Genomic DNA, 13318 nt, shown 5'->3' with positions numbered 1-13318 from the left:
CTGGGTTCTACAACTTGTTTTATACTGTTTCACGTCGCATTGTGCTCATTTACTAAAGAATAAACACAGTTGTCCCACACCCACGCCGTATTCCACACTACCAAATGCACAACCGAATGCACTACGCAATGCATCACGTTTCAAGTTCACAATGTGCTGTGCATTTATAGGAGAGACACCATCCTATGCCCCATGCTCACAAATGCCGAAGGTATTACCTGTAAGAGTACCGAGGCATATCAGTTTGCAATTTTCATACTGTGCTGCAGGTCATAAACCGGATTTAAAAATCCCACATAAACAAAGAAAAACAAACAAACAAACCGCTTCCAATCTCAAGCGTAGCACACATAGCCCAGTGGACAAAAGCTTATTACTGCAATGTCAGAAGCAGATGTACTTATGCAACTGTAATGGGCTTTTTTTTTTTTAATGCTCTGTAAAACAAATATACCGTTCTATTAAAAATACAATAATAAGGCACATTAAGTAGTGAAGTGCTCCGGCTTGTTTTACTGTCCTCATTGCACTTTAAAACACCCCCGTACGCCCCAATCATTAGATCAGTTTCCCGTACGGGAGAGAGCATTAGTTAGTTCCGCCTTCCGTTGTCCGTTGTTCGTGGTTCAGTATCTCTCGTGTTTTTGGCTCTGCTCAATGCTGGCGTCTGGGTTTGCAGCCTGATGTGGTTTGTCTCGCCGGTGTGCAGGGGTGTCGGGCGCGATTGCTGGGAATCCATGGTCTAATGTGAGCCTCATTTCCTAAAACTGTCTCCCTTCACCAACAGGCACTTCCGATGTGGTTCAGAGCAGCGTCAGGTTGATTGCTTTGTCTTGATTTATGCAATCCTCTATTGCTGATAAAGCTGCAGGACCCTTGTCAATCAAAAAGAAAAGTACTAAAAGCAAAAATACTTTTTTAATCTAAAAAAAATGCACATTGCCTTAGTAATCTTTTTCACTGGAGGAAACAAATGTGTTTGGATGTGTTTCTTGGGAAAGGGAAGAATGCAGTTCACTCACAGTGAAGTTAGCCAACGGGTGAAGTAAGCGGACTCACTGCCACATAATGTAGTGAGAGAAAGAACAAGCAATGACAAAGCCAATATGTCATGCCTTTGTGATCTACTAGTTTTGCTAATGGTTTTAGCCTCGCTGCACATCCTCTGAGTCTTTGATGCATCTACTTGTGTCATTTGTAGCCGCACACACTTGCACGCCTACAAAATGATGCATGCACTTTTATTTTTATTAAAGAACCGAGTTGGATTGGTAACTAAAAGTAAACTAAACATCCAAAAGCATTTCTTTTAAGTGGGCAGGGGACTCACACAATCAAGAAGCTCTTGTATAATGCGGCTTACCACCCCAGAGAATCTCCAGGTTCTGGGGTTCTACTGCTTGCTTTTCTGCGCCCCCCTGTTCACTCATTGTGCTTGCTTTTCTGCCCCCCTGTGTTCCCTAGTTGTGCTTGCTTTTCTGCCCCCCCTGTTCCCTGGTTGTGATCGTTTTTTGGGGCCTCTGTTCCGTGTGTGTGTGTGTGGGGGGGGGGCGCTGTGTGTTCTTTTGTGTGTGTGCATTTGCGAGAGATTAAGCTATTGACATTGTAAATGACAATGCCATTTATTTATCTGTTTTCAAAACCAACTCATAAATAAAAATGTTGTCATTTACAATGCCAATAGCTCTAACTTTTCCAAAGGCGAGACCGTTGCATTGTAAATGCTTGTTTATGTTGTCAAAGGCTTGTTGACACAAGTTGGACCAAATAAATGAAGTCCCCTTTTTCATTAGTAACCTTAAATCATGTACTTTGTCGGCAAAATTAGGAACAAATTTGGAATAATATTCCGCAAGTCCTTAAAAGGAGCGTAACTGATCTTTAATAATTGGATGCGGTGCTTTTTCAATAGCATCCAACAATTTCATTTTTGGTTTAACTCACTCATTGGAAATGGTATGTCCAAGATAATCAATTTCTTTTACCCCAAATTTACATTTCTCACCACACACACTCAAACCAGCATCTTGAAGTTTACGAAGAACATTATGCACATTTTTATCATGAGAAGATAAATCTTTACCCCAAATTAAAACATCATCTTGAAATATTCGCACATGTTTTTCATCCTTCAAAATGCTGCACATGACTCTTTGAAAAACTGAAGATGCAGATGCTAAACCAAATGGCATTCTAAGATATTGGAAAGCACCTTCGGGAGTGATGAATGATGTCAAATGTCTAGATTCAGCATGTAATTTAATTTGATGATAAGCATTGGACAAATCAATCGATGAGAAATACATGGCCTCCTTAATGCTAGACACCATTTCATTTATGTGTGGAAGCGGATAACGGTCAACCCAGATGTTACTGTTTAAATCTCTCAGGTCCACACACATCCTAATTTTTCCATTGGGTTTTCGAGCCAAAACAATAGGACTAAGCCAATCAGAAGCTTCGATAGGCTCGATTACATTAGCATCACACAACCTGTTTAACTCCTCTTTTAATGGACCCCGTAAAGCAAACGGCACATTTCTCACTTTATGAACTATTGGATTGCTATCAGACTTAAGAATAATTTTGTGCTCGAATTTGACCAAACATCCAAGATCTTTGCTGAACAATTTGGGAAATACAGATTCCCACTTGGGCGAATAATTGTCATCAGTTAACAAAACTTGATCAAAATAATCTTCAGATAATCTTATTTGATCAGGATGATTGGGATCTAATATTAACCCCATTTTCTTTGCGTCCTTCCATCCTAATAAGGCACGACCTTGTTCAACTACATAAACTGGACTCATGCAAGATCTCCCCTTATATGTTATTCGAGCATCAAAATACCCCAGCATGGGAAATTTCACACCACAATAACCCTTAGGATGTACATTCGAGTAAGTTAAAGTTGGTTTGCTCCCATTTTCCCACATGCATTTATCTATAATGGTATAAGGTGAACACGAGTCTGCCCATAATGCCATATTATCTTTGTTTATCATCACATTGCATTTAGGAGGTTGGTAATCTTCAGAAATATCACAAACAGAATCATCATGTATAACCATCACTTCAATTTCTGTCCTATGGTTTTCACTTTCATCATCCTCACTATCACTTTGGGGTTCAACAAGATTAACAGAACGTTTCCAATTACTATTATCACCAGTTCTGCACCATTTAGCAAAATTACCTATTTTTTTGCATTTGATGCAAGTGACTTTAGCAGCAGGGCACTTATTAAAATCTGCAGTGTGTTTTTGACTACCACACCTGAAACAAACCCGCTTGTTGAAATTGCTTTTGTTTTTGGAATAATTAATTTTCACATCTTTGTTATCAGTTCTAAAATCAGTCTTCTTTTTGCCATTGTTTATTACACTAACACTACTGGATTCATCATTGTCTTTCTGTTGTATGGAACTTAATCCCTTAACATAATGAGAGGTGTTTTCCATTTTCCTAGCAGTATCAAGAGTTTTCTGTAATGAAGGATTTTTAAGCTCCAGTAAGCGTTCTTGAATTTTGATGTTTTTAATTCTATTAATAAATTGATCTCGAATTATCTCTTCGTGTAAATCTTTAAATTTACAGGTAATAGCCAAAGTTCTTAAGCAAGCCTCATATTGTTGAACATTTTCTCCTTGCACCTGTGCCCTGGAGAAAAACTTATGCCTTTCTACCACAATGCTAGTTTTTTTCCCATAGTTTTCTTCTAAAACTTTTAAAGCATCAGAATAACAAGTATTTACAATGCAATGGTTTCGCCTTTGGAAAAGTTAGAGCTATTGGCATTGTAAATGACAACATTTGTATTTATGTGTTGGTTTTGAAAACAGATAAATAAATGGCATTGCCATTTACATTGCCATTAGCTTAATCTCTGCAGTCACTCTGCAGTCCCTAGCACTCCCTAGCACTTTGCAGTCACGCTGCACTCCCTAGTCACGCTGCACTCCCTAGTCACGCTGCACTCCCTAGTCACGCTGCACTCCCTAGCCACGCTGCACTCCCTAGCCACGCTGCACTCCCTAGTCACGCTGCACTCCCTAGTCACGCTGCACTCCCTAGTCACGCTGCACTCCCTAGTCACGCTGCACTCCCTAGTCACGCTGCACTCCCTAGTCACGCTGCACTCCCTAGTCACGCTGCACTCCCTAGTCACGCTGCACTCCCTAGTCACTCTGCACTCCCTAGTCACTCTGCACTCCCTAGTCACTCTGCACTCCCTAGTCACGCTGCACTCCCTAGTCACGCTGCACTCCCTAGTCACGCTGCACTCCCTAGTCACGCTGCACTCCCTAGTCACGCTGCACTCCCTAGTCACTCTGCACTCCCTAGTCACTCTGCACTCCCTAGTCACTCTGCACTCCCTAGTCACTCTGCACTCCCTAGTCACTCTGCACTCCCTAGTCACTCTGCACTCCCTAGTCACTCTGCACTCCCTAGTCACTCTGCACTCCCTAGTCACTCTGCACTCCCTAGTCACTCTGCACTCCCTAGTCACTCTGCACTCCCTAGTCACTCTGCACTCCCTAGTCACTCTGCACTCCCTAGTCACTCTGCACTCCCTCACCACTCTGCACTCACCACTCACCACTCACCACTCTGCACTCACCACTCTGCACTCACCACTCTGCACATTAACCAGTTCCAGTATGAAACCAAGGCATTAATTGTGATCATTAATCCATCACAGGGAATCAACATTACATGGTATTTCAAGGAAACTGTAAAAGTACACTAACGAAAAGCCAGCAGCAGCAGTGGGTAGGTACAGTAATATTCTTTTAATAATAGAACACCCACACCCCTAAAACTATAGTGGGTGGAAAGGAACAGGGCCCAGGAGAGGCAAACAGAAACAAACGTTTAGGCAGATCTATTGGCTTTGCCAATATTTTTAAGCTCTCTTGTAGAGAAGTTAAGTATTGAAATGATTAATAAGCTGTCACTTAATTCCAAGGTTTCTTTGGCGACAGGAGAAATAATGTAACTGCTTCGCTGGGATACATGGCTGTAGAAACAACACACAATTAAGGAAATGTATACATAATTGGCAACAATAAACGGATCTGATAAGTACATATATCATATGTGCCTCCCTGGCCAGAAAATATAACAAATGTGCTTCCTTTAGTAAGCAGTGCACATTGGAATATAAATGCACACATCAATCGTGCACCAATGTAATTGTTAAAGAAAGCTGAGCTGCCTTGAAAGCGCGTTGGGATGCCCAACCAGAAGGAACCGCTGCGAAGGAGTTGTGGACAAACCCTGGCAAGAAACTGTGGGGAAAAGGCTGCACAGTCAATTTCAGTCCGACAGTATTAATAAAATGCCCTGAGAGAAAAATTGCACAAATCGTACCTCAATGTATACAATGGTCAGCATACATAATTGTGCTTGTCGGTTAAGCCTTACAGTTCTAAGCACACTTATAACAGATGGTATTAAAACATCCAGTGCGAGGAGGAAACTAGCAAGAGTTGGCAGGGATACGCTAAAAGCGCATGCTGCGAGGGTAAACATGTATTGTAAGCACAGCAAAGGGATACAGATTGCTGGGATTGTGATAAGTGGGGTCGAACAGAACATATGGTCACCTGCCATCCGCACTCCAGTCCCAATATGCTCCTGGGCCTGCCTGGTATCAGCGAGGAGCCAGGCCTCTCCCATGGGGCCTCTGCAGCTAGTTTGGTCAGACTCCTGCTAACCACATTTACACATAAAAGCCAGTAGATCTCTGGGACAGAGGAGGTTGGGGGGGGGTGGTCGGGGGGCTCTTCATCACAGATCTCTGCTCATCACAAGCTGTTATCTTTAAAATGCCTATAAAGTTGGCCAAAACTAATAGAATGAGTATATAATACTGCAGGAAAACGGGACAACTAGTCACGCATTGAGTAATTAAATCAAACTCCTTTTGAGTGACTCTGGGTAGTATCTACAGTCATTCACGAACTGTTCCTTTCTAAAAAAAAAAAACATGGCATGATTATTATATAGCATGCAATCGAAGCAGTGCATGTAAAACTAACCTCTGGACATTATCTCAAAGGGCAATGCTTAGAGAAGCTTGAACACCTAACGGAAATTAGCCTGTGAAATAAGGGCTGTTTATAGGCAGAATGCCACAGTAATTAAATTACATGGAAGGATAAAACGCGAAGCAGACACACCAGGCATCTAACCCTGCCTGCAAACTACACGTGTAACTGCGCTCTACCCAAAAGATCTTTCACTAGCGTAGACAGACACCTGAAGCTGCAGTATTTTCAACCAGACTGAAATACCCACACGGCTGACCAGATAACAGAAGTGTGAGCATACAAGGCAGAGAGCCTTAAACACGCGTGCCACGGCATGCCAACAGTGAACGAGCTGCAGTGCACTGCCCTCCCCACAGGGGCTTCTGGCGCTGCCATCCCCCCTCCCACAGCAATACCAGCCCCAGAGTTGCATATGAAAGCAGCGCTTCTTTAAATACAAGTGGTCTTGTGTAACCGCCTGCTTTCCGTTGCGGTTCCGTCAGTGCAAGGAGTAAAAATGTGGCACGATGTGCCTAAAAATTAAACTGGTAACAGTAACATTCAATACAACAACTGACACCGTATGTAAAAATATATTGTAATTTTCTAACGCTAGGCAGCTTAAGTAACAAAAAATGGGGGTGGGACATTTACGTCACAGAAATTGCATTCAATTTGCAAGTCTGTCATTAACATACACAAAATATGAATTGCTCACACTATTTACATGAAGATATTTTGACGGTTCGCTTGGTGGTCATGTTGTTAAAACCCGTCTTCACTTCCCACGCCACCGGAATACAGTCTTTGGGAGGCAATAGGTGCGTACATTGTGCTATGAGAAAGACTTCAGTGGCAGACACACCAGGCATCTAACCCTGCCTGCAAGCTACACGTGTAACTACATTTTGGATAATAGGAAACATAGGGAAATCGGAGCTATCAAGGGAAGTTCAACCAATCACAGAGTAAGCAAATCCTGGGTATGCCAGACGTAAACAAACACCTACGGACAGCGGGAGGGGGGGCGGGAAAGGAACGGACAACGGGAGGGGGCAAGGAAAGCACTCACCTGGACTTCCTCGGGCGGCGGGCGGCCGCAAAATGACGAACACAAACATGGACGCACAAAAAAAAAACCCCGCCCACGGCCGCGATGACGACATCGCAGAGGCGGAGAGCGAAAAAATCGCGGGAACGCCCCCGAATCTGGTCCGGCCTTGACGGACAGATCCGGCTTCCAATGGCTAGCCTCCATTTATGGAGCTAGCCAATGGTAGCCGGGGGACGTTCCTATAGCCCATATAGTAAACATTAGGATTTCGCCTGCGCCGAAAAGCTGCGCAGAGCGCAGCCTTCGGCCAGGCGAAACCTAAACATCTATGGATGCGTCATTGGAACTGGTTTCACTAGTTTCACTACCTTCATCAACAGTGTCAACAACAGTGGAAACTACACGATTTATCACAGGTAGGGTTTTTAGAACTTTCCTTCCTTCTACACCTAAATTGTGTTTTAGTAAAGCTAATTTTCTCGATGGTAAAAATACATCCCCCCCAATAGCTTCTAGATAGGTTTCAAATGATTCGGACTAATCCTCCCAATTCATGGAAGGGGGACCAGGACTTTGTAAAAATTTGGGAGGAGCTGTAACAGAAGAGTTAACATCCATAATAACTAACTTCAATTAATTATTAAACATTAAAACATTCACTAATATGTAAAAAAAATAACTAAAATAAATAATGTAGTCACCGATGTCAGCTTGGATATGTTGAAATAGTTCAAATCCACTCCATTTTATCTGATTCTACTGTACATAGTACTTGAATAAAGTGATATAAATTCACCTTGCTTTATCACTGTATGCAGAGAAGTAGTAGATTGCAGATTTCCTTAAAAATTTCCTTTAAAAAAAACGAAGCTTTTCTTTAATGATCGTTTGTAGCGCTGTAACTGTTGTGTGATTGTATTGTTCCCAAGATCGTGTTATTTATGGTTCACAATATCGTCCAGATGCAGCAAAATTTTGTTAAAGCGGAAACGAAATTTTCGGCATGCGAGTCGCCGAGATTCACTTTAGCGTGTGGTTGTCATGGCAATTGAAGATGGCTGCCATGCGTCAAGAACGTGCAGACGCGATGATGCACAACGTTACTCAGCGTTGTGACGCGTGTAGCAGAATGCTGAAAGAACGCGTGAAGTATGGATGCGCTTGAAAATCAACAGAGCGCGCTGATATTCATAAACAAACACCACAACGATCTTGAGGTAACGATCATCAAAGTTATAAGTGGTGTGTTATTGTAAACGCGACTGCGATCCAAAATACAAAGTTGCTTATTTTAAGAAAAAAAAAACGTGTCACTTAAATAGTTCAAAAACAGAATTCACATTCAGGAGATTAAAATGGAACAAAACTCCCAAAAATTAGTTGTTAAAAAAAAAAACGATGAAAAGATATTACTGCAAGCAGGTGAAAAAAAAATTTGTGCAGAAAACGAATTTTAACAGTGGGTTCAAAAGGTACCTTGTAAGTTCATAACTGTCAGCCTTAGGGGTTGAAGGTAGATTTCCACCGGTAAAATCTTCATAAATCCGGTATAATCTTCATAAGTTCAGCATTGTAAGTCTTCAAATGGATCCCATCCTCGTGGCCACTGAAATGACTTGAGGTACAGTGGATTGTGGTATAAAAAGGTTTATTCATTAATTCAACCCCATAGGCAACCAAGGACCAACTCCTTCAGTAACCGTACCTTTCTCTCATCTGCCACCTGGATTCCACATTCTAGAATCCAGTAGGCATTGCATTGCAACATTAGATATTTAAAGGAAACACATGACATTATTAAGATATAACAAAAAGGAATGGCAGGATAGGCCACTTAACGAAAAAAAATGCCTCCCACAAATCCCACTTGACTCCTTAATGTCATATCAGCATCTATGTGTTCTGAAGATTTCTCTAGAGTTCCTGGGCTTGTGGCAGATATTAATAAGTCTGTAGTTCTTCTTCCCCATCTTGACCACTGGTGTAATTTGTGTCTGCTTGTCTGCCACACAAGACTAGCTGTCAGAAGTCACACCAGTCTGGCATCTATATATCCTCTTGCGAGGATGAATGTATAGTGCTCTTTCCTTAACTTATGCTGCACAGATGTCTTTGATCCGGTGGATGGAATGCTTTTGGCACAGGTTGATCTGACCATCTACCAAGCACTCAACCCTAAGGAGAAGAATTTGAGGCCACTTCTTGCTGCATTGAAAGTGTCTCACGACCTTAGCATGGCGGTGATAACTGATTGCTCAGACAGTGTCCTTGCTCTGGATTTGAATGTCCACTTCAGGTATGTCAGAAGTTTACTTTCTTCCTAGCTGGTAAATATACTGCATGTGGGAGCTTTTTTTCTTGTGCTGATTCAGCCTATATATGAGCATATTACGTCCTTTTAATAGGTTGAAATCTTAACTTGGTTGTGTTTGTACATTAGCATTATTTGACCTACATTTAGAAGCCTGGGTGAACATAAATATTAGGAGAGAGATCATGACCAGTGTAATTTTCCCTTTTGTGTACAGACAGTATCCAGATCAGTTGCTAGTCAAGAGATCTTCAGATACCAGCTCTATGATTCGGCCGGTGGGGATGGATGAAGAAGATCTGACCTGTTCCTATCATAATATGAACCTTCTGAAGTTACCATTTCAGCCTGACAGGTAATGGGTACCGAGATTTGCCAATGGGAACAAAGCTTACATTCCTATAAATGTCTCCTCTTCTACTTTTAATGGCAACTACAATTTATTGAGCTTAAGGGGTTTGATTATTTTATTTGCCCCAAGTGGCTAGTACATTTGTTTGGCAATTATAATATCCATGTGAACCTCACTAAATTCTGCATTCCTGGAACCTTTGCGTTCAAGTTCCCTAGCCTCTTAAGTACGTGTTTGCTTTTTGCCTCAGTTATCTTTTGTCGATACTTGTAGTAATCCTTGTGCTTACATTAACCATACTTGATTTACTTGTCTTGTATCTCTCCCTAACCCGCTTCTGAATAGTTGCTAGGTATAGGGACCAGTCAGTCACATATCTTCTTAGCGATCTCATGTCAAGTGCGATACCACAGCCCATTATGGCTTATTAGCATATAGCACGTCACATATTGACACTTGCAAGCCCACACTTATAAATGAAAAATCAAAGTTACAAATGCCAGAAGACAAATTTCTGTTGCCTAAAAAGCCGGACTTGTTAAAGTATTTCTCATGGTATGATGCAACTTACTAGCAATTCACTCAACAATCCGAATAATTTCTGAAAGGCAAGCGGAACTAAAGCAGAGCTTATCATTTGTTTGCCTTACCATTGGCAGGCTAGCAGTACTGAGAAAGAGTCCGTCACGATTTTCGTCTGAAAGGCTGGCAGGGCTGGTTCAGACTCAGTCAGATGTCACTGAAAGATTGATAATGCTGGAAACAGTCATGTTAGGATCACCTTTGAAAACCTCGATGTGCTGCTTCTTAAACACTGATAGTGATGGCGCAAAGTCACTCACACTAGACCCCAAGCACCCTCTTAATATCTGACTTATGCCCTATTGTGGAGTAAATTTAAAAACAAATAACAGTCATATTTGTAGAGTTCATGTCCACCTATGGGGTTGCTTGGTACTTGTGACACAAAACAGATATTCGTTACTCAACTCCCCGATACTCGTTTTTTCAAGGCTGAGTACATTCGCCCGGATTTAACCTGTGTTTTTGGGGGTCAAACTCAAATACCGGAAGTGGAATCATTAGTGTACTAAGCTCCCCCCATCCCCCGGCTTAACTTAAATCTATATTTTATTTATACTTTAAGAAATCTAGGTCGAGTGGAGGCACGGTTATTCTAGTAATGTTATTAATTTTATTGAATTAGTCGACCTCTTGGTTTAGTGACAATTTGTTTTGTTTTTCTTGTCCTTTGGGTTAGTTGACATAGCTGGACCCTCTGAACCTAGAAATGTAAGGACTGTGTACAGAGCAGAATTGTGCCAGAGAGAAATAGTCGTAGACTGCCAGGTGTTAGGTTCAACGATGCACCAGGGAGAGCGCAGTATTCACTGGCTATCATAGGGTACGGACACACAACAGGAAGAGGTTGGTATGGGCTTGCAGATACTGGCATTAGAGATGCACCAGGGGGACCAAGCTCAGAATGCCGCTTGATGGCTACACAGGTACACAAGGAATAGCTAAGCTTAGACTGTGGTACTGAGGCAGCAGACAAAACTAAGTCTGGACAGAAATGTACGTAGTATGAGGCGGAGCTGAAGCTAGTCTGGAAGGTACTGACTATGTATACAGGGGCCTCCATAGAGATTTGAACGTATGCTTGGCTAGACAAGAGCACCAGGATGACACAACAGAGTGAGTTGAACTTGGACTGGCAGATACAGGCATGTAGTAAGGTTCATAAAATAGAAATCAAGGCTCCTAAAGATTAGAACTACCTCACAGTACAGAATAAACAAGCTTTATTAATACAAGAGAACTACAATACATAACTTACCACAAGGCATGTGACAGGGAGAGCTGAGCCTGGGCTGGTAGGCGCTATAAACCGAAATGCACCAGGGAGACCTGGCAGGACGATTCCAGACTGTCAGGAACTGAATTAGGGATAGAGACTAAACATAGGCCGAGTGGTACTTGTTAGAGGCATATAGCATTGAGAGCTGAGAAAAGACTGGCAGGCGCTAGGCACAGAGGAAGACAAGCCTATAATGATTGGTGAGATGCAACAATCAGAGCTGAGTTTAGATTGAAATGCCCTGAGTGCAGAGACCTACAGGCAGACCTAAGTCAAGACCTTTAGGCACTTGCCATACATGGAAAAGTCAAACATAGACTAACCGCAACAAAACGCGAATGATCAACAAGTGCTTTATCTCCTGGAATGGTGGGTACTAACACACAGAAGCCACAAGTAAATCAGACCTTGGCTCCATAGGGAATTCTTTTGAGAAACACTCTGATATCTAGAACGCACCCAGTTCCTTGTGAGGTATTATGGTGAAATAAATTGTGTAGGGTAATCACAATGCCTGTTCAGCACTCGCAGATTATTTGACGATAAAGTTAGGAATTCTGAATCAAGCTCTGCATGTTTAATGGATTATCACTACGAAAAATATCCTCCATATTTTCACTAACGTTCATAATATTTAAAGTCTTAACTGAATATGCACGTAAATGTAGTGTATGTACAGCATTCTGTCTTAGGTTTATTATAATGGTACCATTAGACAATAATAGCGCTAACCTCAAAAGTGTTTTTGATTTCCCTGTCTGGTATCATTATGATGTACATTTATAGAGTTCAGTGGCCTGGTGCCCAGGCAAAGTGATTCTCGGGAGGTGCTTTAGAATTAGAGAAGATGAGAACATGAAGTTATGAATGATATGTATATGCATGGGGTACAGAGTTATAGAATAAGTTTGACAAAAGCAGCTGGTGATGATCTGTTTTGTTTCTGGGTATTTATATATACCCCAGCTTTCCCCAATTACTTGGCCTCTTGGCACTGAAACAGACTGTGGCTGGCAGATGTAATTCCTTTAGCGGAGGATTCCTAGTGGGGACTATTCAAGAATCACACTTGGTGAGGGTGTGTTGCTTGGAGGGTGAGAATTGCGCTACTGGCGGTGCTCCATAAGAAGGAATGGGTCTTTGTGACATTTCAGACAGACCTCTGTGTGTATGGAGAGGGGGTGTCATCTCTGTCTCATAGTTTGTAATGTGGGGTTGGGGTTTTAGGCCATGTGCATGTCCTATGTCATGGTCGCCTGTCCCAGGTTTTGTTTCCGATGGGCCACTTGTGTCTAGTCCATGTTGTATTCTTCCAATGCTTGTTTGTAGCTGAAGTGGAGTAATTGTACTGTGTTACTGCCTGATCAAGTCCGGAAGGAAGTAACCTGGTGAGCAATCTAATCTTGTTGGCATGTGTACATTACGCTAAGTCAAAAGATAATTCTAGGCTATCACTTGATGTTGGAGTGTCAGGTAGTATTCTTGTGTGTTTGATTCTTGCCCATAAAGTATTAGTTGGTCTAATTGAGGTATATTTTATTGCTTTCTTCATAGAAAGGCAATTTAATTATGCCTGGTAAACACAGTATGCACAACCTGAAAAAGATTCAAGGAAAATGTTGCTGCAATTCCATAATTAACCCGAGCTCAACCACTCATTACCAATGCCTCACTGCTCCCTTCTTCCACTACTCCATCTACA

General features: G+C 41.9%; 1 protein-coding gene across 2 annotated transcripts in view; it reads left to right on the top strand.

Annotated features, from left to right (window-relative positions):
• The window catches only part of SPG11 (SPG11 vesicle trafficking associated, spatacsin), a 573976-nt gene that overhangs the window by 53954 nt on the left and 506704 nt on the right, over positions 1 to 13318 (top strand). For both annotated transcript variants that reach the window (XM_078682963.1, XM_078682964.1), the window contains exons 5-6: positions 9199 to 9388; positions 9621 to 9758. In XM_078682963.1, coding sequence (XP_078539089.1) covers positions 9199 to 9388; positions 9621 to 9758 — 328 coding nt within the window. The remainder of the gene's footprint in view (positions 1 to 9198; positions 9389 to 9620; positions 9759 to 13318) is intronic.

The sequence above is a fragment of the Lissotriton helveticus genome, chromosome 3_1 (genome assembly GCF_964261635.1).
Source record: "Lissotriton helveticus chromosome 3_1, aLisHel1.1, whole genome shotgun sequence".
In the NCBI taxonomy this organism is placed as follows: domain Eukaryota; kingdom Metazoa; phylum Chordata; class Amphibia; order Caudata; family Salamandridae; genus Lissotriton; species Lissotriton helveticus.
The sequence above is the reverse complement of the archived record's forward strand: the minus strand, read 5'-3'. Positions and strand labels throughout refer to the sequence as shown.